The 18,790-nt window shown below is 41.2% G+C and overlaps 1 protein-coding gene across 1 annotated transcript in view; it reads left to right on the top strand.

The window, feature by feature from the left end:
- The first annotated feature begins 2,032 nt into the window (after positions 1-2,032).
- PEX14 (peroxisomal biogenesis factor 14) overlaps positions 2,033-18,790 on the top strand; it is a 36,927-nt gene continuing 20,169 nt past the window's right edge. Inside the window, exons 1-3 of the mRNA XM_063176696.1 lie at positions 2,033-2,066; positions 5,950-6,034; positions 10,725-10,729. Of these exons, the coding sequence (XP_063032766.1) occupies positions 2,033-2,066; positions 5,950-6,034; positions 10,725-10,729 (124 nt within the window). The remainder of the gene's footprint in view (positions 2,067-5,949; positions 6,035-10,724; positions 10,730-18,790) is intronic.

Below are 18,790 nucleotides of genomic sequence, written 5' to 3' on the forward strand. Positions count from 1 at the left end.
TTCATGTAAATTAAGTAAGGCTTTTTTGTATGTGATAATTATAGATAAATGTATTTAAAGTAGATCTGGATTTTGTAGTCCTCAGGAAAAAGAGGAAGAGCAATTTTTCCCCCCGTCCCTGTCATGTGTTCGTTTTAATGAGCAATTTTAAAAAATTGAAAATAAAAGAGGAAAATGAATAGGTGTTGAACCAGCCTGTGATATGTAAATGCCAACTAGTAATTACCTAAAACCTCAATTTTCTTTCTGTTTCATCTTGCAAAACATTTCATTTCCACTGAGTGAAAACACTTAATTTGGGGCTCTGACGGCGGGAGCGCGGCGGCGGCTGCGCCGCCAGGGGGCGCGCGGGGTCCGCGTGCGCGGCCGGGGAGCCGTGAGGGAGCCCCGGGGCCGCGGCGGCCGAGAGGGAGCCCCGGGGCCGCGGGGCCTCGCCCTCACGGGGTCGGCTTGGAAAGACCTCCGGGACCGTGCAGTGCGGCCTGTGACCCAGCACTGCCCTGTCAGCTACACCAGCGCACTGAGAGCCGCGTCCGGGCTTTCCCTGAGCGCCTCCCCGGGCAGCCCCTTCCAGTGTCCAATCACCCTGTGAATAAATTCTTCCTGGTGTCCAACCTGAACCTCCCCAGATGCAGATTAAAACTATGTTTTGTCCTGTGGCTTGTTTTCTGAGAGAAGAGCCCAAATGCCACCTGGCTACAACCTCCTGACTGAGAGTTGTAGAGAGCAAAAAGGTTCCCCCTGAACCTCGTTTTTTCCAGGCTGAGCGGGACCCATGGCAGGGACACGGCCAGGGCCAGTTTCCTCACCCTTCATGTGGGTGCCGCTGAGTTAGCTGTCACTCATAGTCCAAGTTCTGAGCACCTAGGATTTCCGTGCTTTTTGTTTTATTTTTTCCCCTTGGTTTGGCTTTTTTTTTTTCTTTTTTACTTTTTTTTTTTTTTATTTGTTTGGTTTTTTGTGTTTTTTTATGTGGCTATTTTTAGTCGGATTTTTTTTTCTGTGTGTGCGTTTATTTGTTTGGTGTTTTGGTTTTTTTCCTTTTTTTTTGGCTACTACTCTGTATTCTCTTAGTTCCAGGTTCTTCATCTCAGATATGGCTCAAAGTGTGTTTCTCCCTCGCCTTTGTTCCCATGAATCTTGCTTTTCTGCCTCCCATGAATCTTGCTTTCAACTGTAATTTTTTCCCCCCCTCACTGTTTTACGTGAGGGCTTTGCCATTGTTGTTACAGCATTTTTAAACTTTTCTCCATCCAACTTTGAGATCTGCCCAACTTTGTAGGTTTCTATGTTATATCTGAACCGAAATAATTCCTGGGGTTGTGTATGTTTTCATTTAAACCTCAGTGAAATCACGGGAGGAGCTTTGAGGCGTTCCCGCTGCCCGGCCGGCCCGCAGTTCGTTCCCTCACGAGCACAAGTGCAGCTCGGCGGCAGTGCCGGGGCGCAGAGCGCGGCGGCCGCGGCTCGTCCCGGGCCCGCCGGGCGGCCGCGGTGCCTCCTTACCGAGATATATGGCTTCATAATTAGCCCCTTGCATTTTTCCCGAGTGCTGGCATCAGCGTTCTATGATGTGTTTCCCTGATTAACAGCTGCTTTGCAACTATTTCCGTGTGCCACCGATAACCATATTTGTCAAGTTAGTCCTGGCACGGCACTGATTTCTTACTAAAACACAGCATTTCTGTTGCAAGGGGCTTTCTTGTTCACTGCTGTGCCAGGCTTTTAAGTCAGCCCTTGTTAAAACGTAAGTTGGCTTCAGCCTGATGCTTGTTAACAGGATTCTGGGTATCTCCTTTAGAGTAGGAGTGCAGAAACCTTTCACAGACAATTTAATCTTCCGAGCCTTGCAAACATACAGCCGTACACTGAGGGGGTGTTGCTGTAGGCTAATATATTGATCAGTTCCATTTGCCCTATAGCCGTGGCCTTCTGCTCTGGCTGAAATAGGTTGAGTGTTTGTTGATACTGCCATAACATTATTTTTTAATACACTGGAAAAAAATTAATTCCAACTTCTTTTACATACGTCATGTATATTGCCAGTGTTGATTGCTTCCGCACATGTAATGTAAACTGTCTGTGCATAGTTCATGGCCTGGGCCGCCTCTGCTTAATGAAAAGAAGTGTTGCTTTTAAACAGATACAGATCCACTCAGAAAGACAAAATACCATCCCTTGCAACGTATAATTCAGACCCAACCTTTACATCACAGGTCATCTCAAAGTCTCAGTCTATCAACAAATGCTGTTTAGTAATAACCTACAGAGGGTTCCCAGTATTAGGAAATCTATTAGAGCTCTTACAGGCTGCACTCCCGGTGGCTTTTGAGTCTGTTTTCCATGTGGAACTCTCTTACTAAATCCTTTGTAACTTTTATTGGTAAAGATCTTTTGCATTTCTGTTACTTTGCTTTTTATTTCTGAGTTGGTAGAGAATAGGCATTTGCCACAGTACTTTAAATTTTGTGGTTTATTTTTTTAATGTAACCAACTGATAAAGTAGCTTAGATTGCTTTCTTGGAAACCCTGCAGCTTTGAGCACAATAAGAAATAAGGCTGCCTTTATCTTCCCCATTAGAACAAAAGGGAGGGAAATTAGGAATGAAGGGCCTTGGCTGCTAAGTTAACGTCCAAGTGCTGTGCTTTGCCCCAGAATTTTGCCAGCTCTCTGCTCTTCCATAGCATCTGCAATAAAGTTCCTGTCTTTATTTTATATTTCTGACATTGAAGCAGAATATTTGGCCTGAATTTATGTAATTTGTCCGGTTGCAAATATAATCTATGAATAGTGACATTGATCTTTTAATTGAAAAATCAAACTGTAGGACATGACCTGCTGCAGGATTCCACCCATCTCTTCCCAGTCAGAAAGATGTCTTTGTGAATCCTGTTGCTGCAGGAGAGATGGTGGTGGGAAGGCAAGTTTATGGGATTGCCTGGCTTTTTAAAAACCAAATACACTCTGTTTAATACAAGTACCTGATCCATTAGATAAAGGCACTCTGCTCGGCAGTGCGTGCTGGCATCTAAGAATCAACGCAGTGATACAATGCTCATTATTTGGCAGTGTCCTAATACCATAAAAATTTGGAGAAGTGTTACAAATGCTACAGAAATAGTATGGAACAATGTTAGCAGCTGAGTCAGAGTGCTATTTGCCACATGATTTTTTTGGCTGTACATAGGACTGCAAGTCTTCTCATCTTCCTCCTCCTTTTTCTGTTGTTTAAATTATGGAGTGCAGTTGCTCTTGTTTGTGCACGGAAAATGATCCATAGAAGGTAGGGAAATTCTTGTGTATGTTTGTTGAAAATATTGGCATTTTGACATGGCCAAAATTGCTTTGTAAGTTACTCGTGTATACGAGATTAATTATAAAAATGAAGACATTTCATCTCAGCCTATGGGAACGAATGTTCAGAGGTGAATGCAAACACAGGATGAGAAACATGGGATTACCAGAGGGAGGAATACATGTCCAGGATTCTTTTTATGGAGTTGTTGTTGCTTGTAATTTCATTTTGTTTTAAGATTAAAAAGGCTGTGAATAATGGAGGAAGTAATGCAGGGGAGAGATAAAATAGAAGTTTATTTTGGACTGAAATTTACTACTGAAATGTTTACATCTTCATAAGGCAAAAATAAGCTTTAATAAAGGGTTAGAATCAATGAAATGTTCACATGGTTGCGATTGAATTAGCACAGTGAAAAATACTGCTTATTTCTCACAGGTTTTGTAATATTTAAAAATTGATAATTAAATATAAGAGCTTGCAGAACTGCAGGTCTGCAGGCCGTTCGTGTCTATCTCACTAAATGTGGGAGGGAGTGTTAAGGAGTGTCTGAAGACACAAACAAGTAATTATTGTTAGAAGGAGAGTGGCTTTGATATGTTCACGTGTCTGTCGGTCTGCTCATTTGGGCATCTTTCTTATTCAGCATATTATCTTAAGGTTATTAGTTTGGGTGCTTTATATTTCTGCATCTGGCACAGCAATATCAGCACAGTTTAAATCTGCGATTTGCCTGTCACCTGCATTTCAGCTGGAGACAGATCAAGTGCACATAAATGAAGCCAAAGTATACTTTATGTGGGGTGGTTTTTACTCTGCTGTTTTGTGGTTCAAAATTACTGAATGGAACTTAAGGAAAAAATGCAGGAAAACAAGAAAATGAAAAGAATTAAAAATACCCCATTCATTTTATCCTCCCAGCTTTGAAGTGTGCTGGGACTTTGTCAAATTCCCGTTAAAATAAATATGTCAATTTCATCTCTCTTCCAAATTCATTTATCATGCTTTTTTAAAAGGTGTTTTCTGCTTTACCTGATGTTTAAATTGGATTCACTCGTTTATGCTGTTCTTTGCTGTATCCCCCATGTTTTTCTTAAATGAATTAGTAATGACAGCGTACTCCATCATACCCTCTCTACAGCCACTTTAAGGGAAGCCTGGTGATCTAAACCTTTTAACCTATTAAAGATGATTTTCCCCAATTGAATCAGACCCACCACAGGTGTAATAACTAATCATTTAAACTACACCTGCTATTATGTATTTTTAAGCCATTATGCATGTTGGATAGATGATAATTCATGTTTATTGCATTGTCCAATGGATCCGTTTTGCCTACACTAGCCTGATTAATGTATTTAAAGAAATAAGAGATGCAATTTAAAAGAAAAAAACATTGATGGAATGCACTGAGGAGTACATTGAAAGTGCCATTAAACCCATCAGAACTTTGCTCTCTGACCAGAAATGCATATTCCAAGTGTTTGATTCAAACACAAAGTGAAACTTAGTGATTTCAGGAGTGATGCTGTATTTTCCCTTCTTTTTCTGCTGTCAAAGTTTTGGAAACCTTTTTGGAACTGAATTCCAGAAACTGTATTTTAAGATAAACTCTTAAAGACCTGAATAACATGGGTCTGGCCTATTAGGATGGTTAATTTTAGCACTAGAGAAGGGAAGTAATCTCTTCCACTAGTTCACATGGATGTGCTGTGAGCACATTATTCCTCATGATGCCACAATCAGAACAGATGTTTTTGTATAAAAGTGGAGGGAATCACTGGTGCAGTAACATGTAATAACGTGTATAGCAATATAGGGAAGTATGTGGGAAATGGAACTACCATATGAAGAAAAAAATCAAATACCTTTCCCTGGCACTAAATGGAAATGTAAACATCTAGTGCTGTTGTTGATGCCATTGAGTATTATCCCAGACTTTACCCTTTGCTTGTAGAAGTGCTCTGTTTTACGTGCTCTGTCACCTTAAAGAAGGATGTAGAAGTCAGTTTGTAGACAAAAGTCATCTGTGGCTGGTGTGCAATATAAATTTAACTACTTGCCTACCCATTTGTGTCATTCCAAGTGACTTTTTTGATTGTTGTTATGTGATCCAAAACATGTGAAGTCGCTTCTTCTCTAGTCATGAGAAGCTGAGGTTTATTTATTGCTTTCAATAAATTAGAATGATGGCAGAAAAGGCCTTAATCTCAGAATCTGCAGGGAGCTTTGAGTCAGATAGAAAGGAAGCATTCTTACAATAAGCCAACTGTTGCAGATGACATGCATTGACTCAAGGCTGGCTTTAACTGTAGGAGCCAACTTGGGTAAGAAGATCACAATGTAAATAACAGAAACACGTAATAATCTTAAAGGAGTTTTTTGTACAGGTAGAGCTGCTCCCAAAGTAATTAAACAAGAAACTTCTAAGCTAAACACCGTAATTGTGCTGTCTGTTTAGAGTTAAACCACAAACTCTGATACTTGCTGAACCATTTCTGAAGGTTGGTGTTGTCTCCAGACAATCTCCATGTGATGGGTGTGTTGTCTTACCTTGCAGTCCACAGTGCCTAATGTAAAATAGGGATTTGACCATGCCTAACTTGGATCTTTTCTCTCTTTTTTTTTTCTCCAATCCTCCTGCCCTCCTCAGATTGTGACAGCAGTGAAATTTTTACAGAATCCTCGAGTCCGCCAAAGTCCTCTCGCAACCAGAAGAGCATTCCTGAAGAAGAAAGGTATGAACTCTTTAGGTTGTGATCTCAGTGATAATGAGGGACCTTGAATTAGTGTAAAGTCAAAATGTATTGCTGTGGAATATTAGATGTTATGGACAAAGCAATTAATCTGCCCCAAAAGAAGATCTGAGGTTTATAAGAAATATCAGTCTCTTTTCTTCCCAACTGACTAGTGCAATATTTGCACCAGATGTGGAATTATAGAATACAAAAGACACATGGGAAATTTCTGGTTAACTGTTATCAGATCTTTTCTGCAATGAGGACAGTTCATGCTTGTGGACTAGCTGGTCAGCTCAAACCTTACTGACTCTGGCATTAGGATGGCCAATCTCTGGGTGAAAAGGTCAAATGTTTCCAAAGAGAGCCAGAGAGAGGCAAAGAACCTGGTAAAAGTCAACAAGGTCAGGTTAAGGTCAAGCTTGGGGTCAGCCTGACTTTCAGGCTGAAATGGTAAACTACTGACTGAGTTTAGCCCTTTTCTATAGCAGGGATAGAACAGATCCTGACAAATCCTATATCATCTTAGTGAGGTGCAGCATACTTTGGTCATTGCCTTACAGAAAATTTATTTTACTTTCTAACTCATAGTGGAACTATCTTTTGTTCCTATTTTATTTCTAAAGTTTTTATTCCACAACTTGCAGTGCATTCCAGGTGATGTTCACTCTATATTTTGCTACAGTCCTGGGACCATATTGCTTACCAGAAGACATAAATAACAACAGCTTTAACTTGAAGTTAATTACGTGTGTTGTAGAGCACTGTAAGGTGTTGAAATGATGCTGAAAACACAAATTCCAACCTTCAGAGGGGAGTGACCCACATACACATTGAAGTCATAAGTACTTCAAGGTACATCAAATTCTAGAGCTAAAGATCTTGAGCTTTGAAAAGTAGGGAAGGCTATGAAATCCATCTTTTTCTATTTGGAGTTATGAAGTGCCTATTGAGATGCCTGAGACCCGAAGTCACGAGATGGAGAGTTCAAATACATGCACCAGTTTGCTCATCCTGAATAGCAGGGAACCTAGAAGGGAATGGCAGCGTTGTGTTTTGGCAATGATGTCATGACAAGTAGCTCAGGGGCACATCATTTGGAGTGAGATCCTCTCTGCTTGTCCTAGTGCCAGTTCAGAGGACATTCCAATCACGTAGGGATCTGCTTGCCCTGCCCTGCCGTCAGGATGACATTAAAATTTGGAGCCTGTTGGTCGCTGTGCACCATGAGTTTTTCCTTGAAATATGTGGACCTACGGGGAGTAATTAATCATAAAAGCTTGGGGATTTCAACTCTATCATCGAAGCAATGAAGCAAGGGAAAGCTGAGCCTAAAAGCTGTGCTGATTACCCGGGGTAACCTGATACAAAATCTATTGTTGCCGAGAGATCCTTAGCCCCCAGTATATCGTGCAATATTATAACTGCCTGATCTTCTTCTGTGCTGACAATGACCAGTTAGTCCTCATTTTCTCTCTCAACACAGCTGGGTTAGAATTTCATTTGCAGAAGGTATTTAGAGCAATTTAGAGACAAATGTCTCTGGTGTTTGCTCTGCACTTCCCCACCGCAGGCTTCGCTGAACAGTTTTTTGTATCAGGAGCTCCATCTAATCTGTTTAATTTTAATAAATCCCTGACTGGGAGAAGAGGAAGGGTGGGGAGATGGAGGCGCAGAGAAACTGTGGCCGGACTAATACTTCTTATGAATTACTTGGCTAATAATTACTAAAGAGCAGAAATGGTTCGGTAGAACTGTTTGTTTGTTCCTGTGTGTTAATTAGCCCTCCTTCCCTCTGTGCTAATTGTTTTTTTTCTAAAGTTAACCATAGGAGATGGGAAGGAGTAGAGTCCAGTAGCGCCTGTAGCCAGCAGTCACTGGAAATGTGTCCACATGGAAAGTGGCCTGTGTTCCATGCTGGCATGGTGCCTATGTGGTCTAGCTGATGGAGTCAGTTCTTGAAACATAGATGCTGTGGCTGGCTTAGGCCTGAGCAGATGAGGGACTACAGGGTTTGGTGGGCTGTTCCCCCTGTTCTCTGATGTACAGTCCCTGTCATCCCAGTGATAATGCTTATCCCCAGATAACTGTCTGGTAGAGAGTCCTCACTGCCAGCTGAAAAAGGTCCTGCAAGCCTGACTTGGCTTAAGAAATTTCACTTCTGAGACTCACAGAGGTGGTTCTGCCAAGAATTACAGTATTTTCTTCTTTTTCTATAAGCATCTCCTTCCTTATAAAGGCCAATCAAATTTTATTTCCTTTTAGTATAGGAGCTGGATTTGGTTTAGTGCATTTCAGTGAGATGAGAAATGAAAGTTTCTGCAGGATTATCAGCTGGACTGGGTTTGGTGAAACAGTAGTTGTAGGGGCTGAAATCAGGTGTTCCTGGTTCTGTGCAGTTCAGGTGTGCTGAACTGCTCTCTGGCACGTGGGGTGATAGAGTGTTGATGACAGTTGGGAGAGTGAGGGTATCCTGGATTTGTAAAAGGGCTTTCAAAAGTCAGATGAGATTTCTCTGTTGTCTTAAGCACTTTTAAACTCCCATATACAGAGGCATTAATGAGAAACATGAAGTTATTAGAATCATTTATCATTTTCTTTGAAGCTTACACTGGCATTTTGTGTAATTTATGACATTTCCTCCTTTTTATCATGAACTTCTTCAGATGAAGGGAAAAACAGCTGTTTCCCCTCAGAGTATCTGAAAGAAAAGAAAGAAAAAAAAGATGCTGTTTGTTTTTTGTCCAACTCGCTGATTCTGCTGATGACATGCCACAGAATCAGCGGCGCCTTGGGAGTAATTAGACAGCATGTGGGGCTTAAACCCTTGTGGAAATGTGTCTGTCATTTAACTGTTGTGCCTCAGATGTCCTGCACTGCTCAGTTACCCATCCGGTAACTCGTGTGCCTTGTTAATTTTGTGTGCTCTGAATCTCTTAGGTTCTGGCAAGACAGAGAAAGGGGGTGGAAATGCACTGTACATGGCAAGCTCTGTTTTCAGGGTGCTGGGTTTTTGGGGCAGCGAAGGGGAAAACTGTGAGGTGACAGACTTGTTGTGTCATCTTGGATGAAGAACTGTTTTCTTAGTTGCTTGTTCTCTTCATCTGTAAAATGACTACAGTAATGCCTTTCCAGAGTGGGGTTGTGGGAACTGATGAAAGCATATGAGGAGCTCAGAAATAATAGTGATGGAAGAACAGAGGTGCATTAAAGCAAGTTAATGTACAATTGTTGAGTTATGTTGGGAAAATGTCCACTCAGAAGGTTTTCTGCAGTGCATCAATGTTCCAGAAAATTTTTCCAGTGTCAAGATGCCAGACTATGGTGATTTCTGAAGAGATGAAAAAATTATTTAATTCTACATGCCCTTCCCAGTCAGAGCTCAAAGGCACTTGATCCCCTGGAAACAAATGCTGTCAGCCCCAAAATCTCCAGCCAAAAACTGACTTGACTTTCTTCCTCTTTCTTTAGTCTGCATTCTTGGAAGTTGAACCTGCCTTTTCCCCTTTGTCAAAGAAACCCAAGTGAATCACCTTCAGGACCTGAAGGATGGGGGCACAGCCCACTGCTGGAGGGCTTAAAAAAAGCAAATTCTTCAGCAGATTTCAATTTAACCCTCTTTTATTACTCCCATTTTTTTTTTATAATTTAAGTCCATTTCATGAGGCAGTTTGCATGTCCTTGAATGGAATCTCGTTACCATGAAAGCTTTTTTAGCATTGATTTCATAACAGTCTTAATTTAATAGTGCCGTCATTACTGAGAAGCTCTGAGAGTGAGGCCCCAGCTTTCCAGGTCAGTGACCTTTTAATTACAAACCTTGTTCTGATGGCCAGGTTATCGACTGGACAGCTCCCAGCTCCTGCCCCCAGCATGAAGATGAAAATAACTGCCTTTCCTCCCCCACTTCCAGAAAAGGGAGGAAAAGAAAAGTAACCTCTTGTGTTTCCAAAATTAATTTTCTCCTTCAGCTTTACTTTGTAATTAATTCTTTAACATGTCTCAGTGAAGCTCAAACAGTTTTTGTAAAGGCTTTTCTTGAGAATAAAATACAGTGCAAGCCAATGGAGTCCAGTGCCAACTCAGCTGGAAAAATAGAGTTAGTAGCCTATGGTGTCAAAATACCTATTTAGGCCAAACTGCTCTGGCTCTCCAAACCTTATTCTTTTCTAGAAAGTACCATGTTTGATACACAAATGTGGGATTAGACCATAAGTGTTGACTGTTCAAGGAATGCTAGGTGACTTGTCATTCTCTTGAAACTTCCTGTCAGGACATGGATTGAGAGATGATGTAGAAAAGAAGTAAGGGCTTTATTTCACTGTTGTGCTGGTGTTGGCTTCTCCACAGTGTAGTGTGGGTGGTGCTGTGGTGGATCTGTGCTGAGGACAGTGTTGGTAGTACAGTATTGGTAGTACAGAGGTGTTTTAGCTGTATCTGAGCAGTGCTTGCACACAGAGCCAAGGCCTTTTCCTCTTCCCACCCCAACAGTGAAGAGGCTGGAAGTGCACTAGAGGATGGCTCAGCTGAGCCCAGCTGATCAGGGGACACAGGTATAATCTGTTCACTGTTTCCAGCACAAATCCAAACCATAGCCCCATACTAGCTACTGTAAAAATGGTGCACTATCCCCACCAGACAATGCACAGCTGATTGCGTGAGTGAGGCTTGTCCTGTGTTGTCCTTGCAGCTCAGGTACCTTGTTCTCTAGCTGCTCACACCAATGCCTGCACAGACCTCATCACCTGAACTTGCACAGCTACAAGCAGGACCTGGAGTTCAGATATGATAGCAAAAATTTATTGCAAGAGCATGCTTAGTGTTTTAAGTTTCTAGTACAAATCAGCACACAGCAAGAGAAAGTTCACTAGCATAGGTAGAAGCAGGGAGGTGCTTTCTGATTATTTAAGAAGTTTGCAGCAGGTGTTCAAGTAGCATAAAGTAACTCTAACATCTTGTGTAGACTTACAGAAATGACTGTGGAGGTGGCATGGAAGCTAGCACATTCTGCATTTTCATGCTGCATTTCATTTCAGGATTTTGGAGCACATTGTACCCATTAACTATGGAAACTTTGCAGCTAGTTGCATGGAGCATGTTGGATGGTGTTTATAGGCTTATCTATCATTATCAGAATCATGGTTTGATCTAGATCTCACTGTGCTTCCCACTAAAAAGCATCCACCTCTGAGGTAGACAACAGCAGCTGTTCAACATCACTTTGCGATTTTTAGGAGAGGAAATGAAGAATACTTTATCTAAGTGATCTTGCAGAGGGAGCTTTAGGGATAGAGAATGTAATTACTGAGTAAAAAATTTACTAAGATTCTTGAAAAGCACCATGGGATATTTAATTACTAAAGATGGTTGGGCCTCTGTTTATGACTGTGCAAGACAGCTAATGTGCCTTGTAATATTTTGCCAGGATAAAGAAAAACATGTCCTACACCTGTCATGCAACCAGTTTGTTCTTTAGGTGCCTCCCATCCAAGCTTTGGCTCTACACAACCCTGCATAAATGGGGAAATGTGATTGTCTCCCAAAGAGCTTATTAGGGAACTTAAGAATGAAGAGTGAGAGAATGAAAGCTGTCATTGCTAACAAACTCACACCAGTTCCTATCTAAATCAGCATTAGGGGTAATCACATCCATTTGTGGCACTCTGCTGTGTTTGCCCAGTGCTGATAATGTTCAACATACACATTCCACTCCTGGAGTATCATAATGCAGAGGAATAGATGTGCTTGTGATCCAGAAATTAGTTCCACCTTCCTGTGTTTTGTATTAGTTGCCTTCTTTTTTCTTCCTGAAAATGATTGAGAATCACTATCCATCTGCTGAGAAGGAGATGTCTTCCTGTCCTGCCACTCTTCTGCGTGCAGATCTGTCACCTGCTGTTCAGTACCAGCCTATTCATCATGCTGACTCCTTTCCCCATCAATTTTACCACGGTTTGTGATGTCTGAACTTGTCATGAACTGCACGGATTTTCTTGGCTTCTTTGGTGACAAGGAATGTACAGCAGTGCTAACAAAATGTGGTAAACTGCTCAACCTGAGGGCATCCTGGGAATCAGATATGGTGCTTCTTTGGAGGGTTTTGGGAAGAATATAGTTGAAGAAACCCTTCACTGTCATTCCTCAAGATTTGAAAGGAAGTTTGGAGAAACTAGTCTGTTCAGTCCCTATGAACATGGAGAAATCAGTTTATTGCTCATCTCTGACTCTTGTCCCAGTCACTAGTCATTTATGAGAGGGCAGAAAATCACCTGACATCAGGTTAGACATAACTGCTCGTGTGATGCAGTGTAGAAAGGAAGCCAATCCTTTCTTGGCTTGAAAATTATTGATAAATTGGAACAGGCTGGTTTGATGCTTAGGAAGTTGTGCATGCTGCAAAATGCTGTTTGTAAGCTTAATTTTAAGAAATAATTGGAATGTCATGGGTTTAATGATGTCTCTCCACTTGGCTATCTGACAGTGACTATTTAATGCAAAAGAGCCGTTAAAAATGGCTTTGCGAAATTAACTCCTATTGCTCGTGGAGTGTATTTTGAGTCATATCTGCCTTGTTTACTGACAAAGTAATGTTTCCATTCCTGGTAGTACTGAAAAAACAATATGATTACAGCAGAGTGAATTGAAGTCTACCTAGAAGATAATGCTAAAATAGTCAATTATATTCCAAGGCCTGAAATCATTAACCTTAGTGATGGGCAAAAAAGACCCAGTCCCTAAGTCTGACTTGTAAATTTAAATATTTATTTATAATGCTTTTGAGTGAAAGTAAATGCCAAGTCCAAGAGAAAGTCACTTCTGTAGTTACAATCTAAAAGCAGGCATGGGAGATCTGAGACATGACTGCTTCCTTGGCTTTGGGTAAACTTCTTGTTTGCAGCTTGCCCATCTGTAAAATGGGGTTAATTACCACTTTTGCCTTATTGACTCAGTAAGATTTATGTTAGCTATGTTCATAAACTGCTCTGATATGCTTGTTTCCGAGCTCTTGGTGCTGCAGTGTGTGATTTTTGAAGGTGCTGCAGTAAAAGCCACGCTTTCAGAGAGATTAGGAGTTTACTTCCATCAGCTGTGTATGGGAGGGGAAAGCTGCAAACTTTAGAATGTCAGAATGTCAAGGCTCAGGCAGATTGCGTGCAATCCTAATCCAGCCCTGCAGCTTTGACCTTTGAAGTAAGATTCACCTTGAGATGGTTGAAGAAATCTATGTATGTTTGTATAAAAATATTTCTGTGACAGAAGGAATTTGTTTTTCATGGTCATCTAGCTCAGGGTTTCCCCACAGTCTTCCCAGAACAAGTAAAAGAATTCAGCTTCTGACCGCTCTGAGAATGGACCTGGTATTCTGAGTCTAAGGAGACAGCCTTCCCTCTTGAGGCTAAAACAAGGAGTGTAGTTAGGATAATCTGTGGTGTTCTGCTGAAATCCATTTCAGACCTAATGATACTTTCCTGCTAGGAAAGGTAAAATAAGTTCCTGTATGAGATAATTCTCTAGGATCTCTTAGCCAACATTTTTGTTCTGTTTAAAATTATGTCTTGGGTCCCCTTGAACATGAAATCCTACAGTTTGCTTTTCTGCTGCAAACTCTTAATTTTAGTCTGGAGTGCAATCATTCTTTTCTTAACTAAGAGGTTAATTTAGTTTTTGGTTCATTCCTTGCTATTCTTTCTCCTGGAGCTTCGTCCAGGTGACTCCACTTCTCCTGGAGCAGAGCAGAGAATTCATTCTCATGAAACCTGAGGCGCTCTGGAGTAAAAGCTGTTGACTTTGTCATACCGTGCAAATGTGCATTGCTTTTAGCAAGACAATAAAGGGTAAATGGGGTGATCTCTGCTCCTGCAGAGAGGTCAGGTGGTTACATTACACAATCTTCTAGAGCATCTTGCAGCAAATACATGGGTTATATTAAAAGTTGCAATCATATCATTTTTTAAAAGTAAATTGCTGACCTTATGCAGTGGAATCAGCTTTATTGAATTTCGCCAAAAATGCGTTTATAATCCCCCCACCCCTGCATACACATGATATTCATGTCCTTGCTGCCCATGTGGAAATGTCCCTTTTTACGGTGATAAAATTAAATTTGTCTTTGTCTCTGCCTTGCCTCACCTTTTAAGATTCCATCCTTTAGAGACACCAGTGGATATCCATACCAGAGAATGAAGATGGGCAATATCCCTGCATGGCTGGCTGGCTGATTGTGAGCCAACTACCACGGAACAAATAAATAAGCATTTCACATTTAGAGGACAAATCGAGCTGAGGACAGGTATAATATGGGTATTTTTCTAGGAGTGTTGTGGCCTTAGCATAGGTAAGAATTTATTTTTACTTGGAAGTACCTACACTTTGCTTCTGGATTTTTTCTAATTGCTATGCAATATGAAATGTAAAATCCACTAACAGTTGTAGTGTTACTCATAGCACTGTGTTACATGCCCTTCTTTAATAATAACTAACCATAAACTATATGGGCTTTGGCCACCTACTGCCTCCTTCCTGAATTCACTTGGGAAAAGGTGTTACGTAGCATGCTCAAGAATTTAACACACCTATTTCCCATATTTCTGTGCCACTTTGCATCTTCAAAGTACTCTACAAATATTAGCTGACTAGCCTTGTGACACCCTTTATGAAATGGCAAGATTATAAGATTAATTTAAAACATTTCAAATTACATTTTTTCATCTTCATTAGACCTTTATATTCTTGAAAGAGTTTGCAAACTCTACATTTTAGTGGGAAACTGAGGAATTTTAGGTGGGGACACTGAGGTAGATTAACAGTTAGATCTGGGATAATTCTGACTGCCAGTGATAGATCTGTAAATACAGCCATACTGTGCTATATTGTCAGTGTGATGTACTGTATAGAATTTTCAGTAAAATTACTTAAAGCATTTTCATGTTTATCCACCATTCTAACCCCAGCTGCTTTGAGGGTTGGTGGAAGAGGTTAAGCTGGTTTTATTCAATAAAATCAACACAAACCATCTAAGTAAATGAAGGGGCAGATTGGCCTTTGCAGTGTTAGCCTGCATCCCTTCTTACAGCATCCCCTAGCTTGTGTTTTTTATGTAGTGTTTAAAAGGCTGTTGCTCAGAGGTACTGAAAAGAATATCAGAATATCATTACTCCTGCTCTTCAAGTAACCAGGAGAATGCAGCTGTTAAACTCAGGATATAAAATACATGTTTAAAAGATGACTCTGTATGTGTTTAAAAAAGAGAGCGAGAGAGGATTCAAGGGAACCAAAAAATAGCAGGTTCCATTACTGTAATTAAATGGCAGCATTTAACCTATCAGGCCGTTGCGTGTATGTGAGAGACGAGCAGGGAGCTGCATTTGAAATGATCTCTGTCTTCCTTGGGGGATAGAGTAGTTAAATAATTTGTTTGCGAGGTGTGAGTTTAGTGTCGGGTAGAGCGAGTGCTGGTGTGTGTGTGTCTCGTGAAGCTGGCTAGCTGAGGATGCATTCAGCACCCCATGGATGCATTCAGCACCCCATGCACTGCCAGGGCTGGCTAGCTGAGGATGCATTCAGCACCCCATGGATGCATTCAGCACCCCATGCACTGTCAGGGCTGGCTAGCTGAGGATGCATTCAGCACCCCATGCACTGTCAGGAGGAACACAAGCTGCTCTTGCCCATTTGTTGGCTTCTCTGCGCCCAGGGCCTCACCTGGTCCCACATATTTCATCATGAAAGGAGAGCCTTTTCCATGCCAGGCCACCTGAGACAGACAGCAGCAGCAGTGAAAGAAAACCAGGGAGGAAACAGAGGAAGAAAAAATCAGAGTCAGTTTTGTGAGCTTTTTCCCACTGGTTGCTGTAAGGGCTGAGTAATTGTGTGTGGCTGTTGGCACTCAGGGGTCTGGGGGCTGTGGCATCCCTGGGGACCACGGACGAAGCTGCTGCTCAGGGATCTGCCCCTTTAGCAGCACATCAGACAGTGCTGTCCCTGTGCCTGGCGTGGCTCCTGAGCTCTGAGACTGGAGTGCAGAGCCATGTGGAGAGAGAGGGATCTGCTGAGGGCAGCCTCAGCCCTGCATCATGTGCCTGGACCCTGAAAACCCCTTGGGCACACCTGGACACTGATGTTGGTCCATTTCTGGAGGAGACACAGTCTTACATAGTGCTCAGAAGGGGATATCTTCCCATTTTTATTAACTCCCTTTTTATTTGTACAGTGATTCCTTTGTTTAGGAATATTTCCTAGCCCAGGAGCTCCAAGAGCTATCCTCATACTTTGAACTGCTTCAGCTGCCTCCCCTACTGATCCAACTTGTGTTATATTGCAGGAACATGGCCCTGAGTGTTTCTTAATGTTCACTCCAGTGTCTGTGTGAATTTTGTATGGCCACTCCCATTTTAATTCCTGGGCTGGAATTTTTGTGATGCATTAGAAGGCAACAGACAGTGTTAAAATTACAGATATTTCTGTATTTCCTTATTGAATATTCAACTCCAGTGACTGGATTTTGAGGGGAGCATTGGGCTAAAAGGAGACCAGAGACATGTCCTGTATTTTAGTACCCAATCAAAGCAATGCATGAATTTGAGTCCTTGATGAGATTTAGGAATCTGAAACTATTTCCATAGATGATCTACCAAAAAAAAGGTACAAATATGTTATTTGAATAAATTATTTGTTATGTGCACTCAAGTGCATATAAGGCATGTATAGATTCTCAAACTGTCGGTCTTTGCCCATGAAGATTGTGCCAGTCTGAAATGTTTTAGAAAAGATACAGTGTAATATTATTTCTCTTTCACAGACATAGAAACTGAGGCAGATGGAGGTTAAATGGCCTACACAAGGTCAATAGCAAGGCTGGGAATAGAACACAAATGTGTAGAGGCTTTTTATTATACTAATAAGGAAACTCTGGAGGTGTGTTTGGCATGGTAATCGGAACCCCAGAGAACTAGGAGCAGTTACTGTGTTCTGTGCATGTCCCCAGGGAGCAATGATGAAACTCCTTTTCTACCTTACCACTCCAGTTCTCCGTGTGTGGTCACCATAGTTTTTACACCACTTAACCTCGTTATTTTTAGTATTGTTAGCATTAGTTGTCCTTTGGGCGTTTAATCCAGGCTCTTTAATTTTCTCTGGAGCCCTTAAGAGGCCCTATGGAAGCCACAAGGGGAGAAAAAAAAGCAATAAACAAACCAAAAGATGAAAAATGATCTTTTGAAACTTCTTCTATTTTGTTGACTTGTCCCCTAATGTTTTTTGTCTTTGTTGTTCTTTCATCATGAAGGACCCTGCTTAAATGTCTAATCTTGGTTTCTTAAAAGTTAATTTACTATTGTTTCTTTCTTCCCCACCCAAGATTAACATCCTGTGTGATGACATAGATGGTTGTTGTCTAAATGGATGTGATGTAACCAACAAAATTGTGTAGGGCGGGTGGAGAAATATTTATATACTTGTGTTAAAAATTACAAAGTAGGTTTGTCTTTTAAACAAAAGGTATTTCAACACTGTTAGTGGCAGCATCAGCCTTTAATTTTACAGGTGGCTACCTTTCTAGTAACATTCAGCAAATATTTTAATGGCATGTAAAAAATTTCTCAAAAACAGAATAATGAGGAACGAGGGTGATTTATAATCTGTAATGAATTCTTGCTGACGTTGTCTTTTTATAATAGTGTAGCAGCATCTCTGTCTTTCTGGGGGAAGTGCAAACTAAATTTACCTGAAACATTTGTACCATAATAATCAAATATGTAGCATTTAGATGTAATTTTCTTAATTCAGCTTATCTTCTTAGTGTGATGTTACCTGACTCACAGGTGTCTCTAACACTAATTCCACTTTATAGAAATTGAGTTAGAGGAGCCAAGATGCTCTGTAAGGCTGTGAGAAAATGCCTGTTAGAAAAAGGCCATGTGCTCATGGCTCCACACCCACTGTTGGTTTCTTTACATTTCCATATCTTTTTCCATGCACAGTTCCATGTATTTTTACATGTTCTCAAAATGTGCAGCTGTAGCTACGAGTTCTCCATGCTCCCCATAGCAGCTCCCTGCAGAGGGGGTGTCCAGTGTGCCCTTCCAGTGTGTTCTTCAAGCACTCCAACTTCATTTACAGACACTTCATATGATTTTTCCTGTGATGAGTCTGTACAAATGTGTTTGTTTTGTTCCTTTCTAAAGTCTAAAGTAAAAGAGGAAATAAATAACATTGAGGGAAGGTGCTCTTCACACTGCAGTTCATCTTGGTCTGCAGAGGCTGCTCTGGGACTGGTTTTGCCCAAGGTAGAAAATAGCCAGGTGCTCTTGTTAGTGGGTTTGGGGCAATCAGTAATTCCAGAGTAATGCAAGGAAACAGAAATGGTGCATCAGGACAGATTTCCCCATTCTTATAAATAAAACAAAGGCATCCTTCAGATATTCTGAAAAATCTGGTTAAAAATTTCATAGAATGGCTTGAAATTGTTGTTCTATTACATGATTCCTTTCTTTTGAATGCTGATTTTGGCAGAAAGAGTGGCAGGTTCTAGAATTGCAAGCCAGCCCAGTGCAGTAATCCCAGATCAGCAGTGGCTGATCCAGAGTTCCACGTTCCTGATGGAATCTGTGTTCACCCCCATACCACAGCAAGGCCTGGGGATTCTTCCCTGCTGTAACCAAGAAATTGGAGTTACAAATGTCTGGTTGACTGCAAATCCCCCCTGGCCAGCTCCTTCTGGATCAGCATTGGAATTCTTGTGACATGCTGGTTCAAGTT

This window comes from Melospiza melodia, chromosome 26 (assembly GCF_035770615.1).
Source record: "Melospiza melodia melodia isolate bMelMel2 chromosome 26, bMelMel2.pri, whole genome shotgun sequence".
Classification (NCBI taxonomy): Eukaryota; Metazoa; Chordata; class Aves; order Passeriformes; family Passerellidae; genus Melospiza; species Melospiza melodia.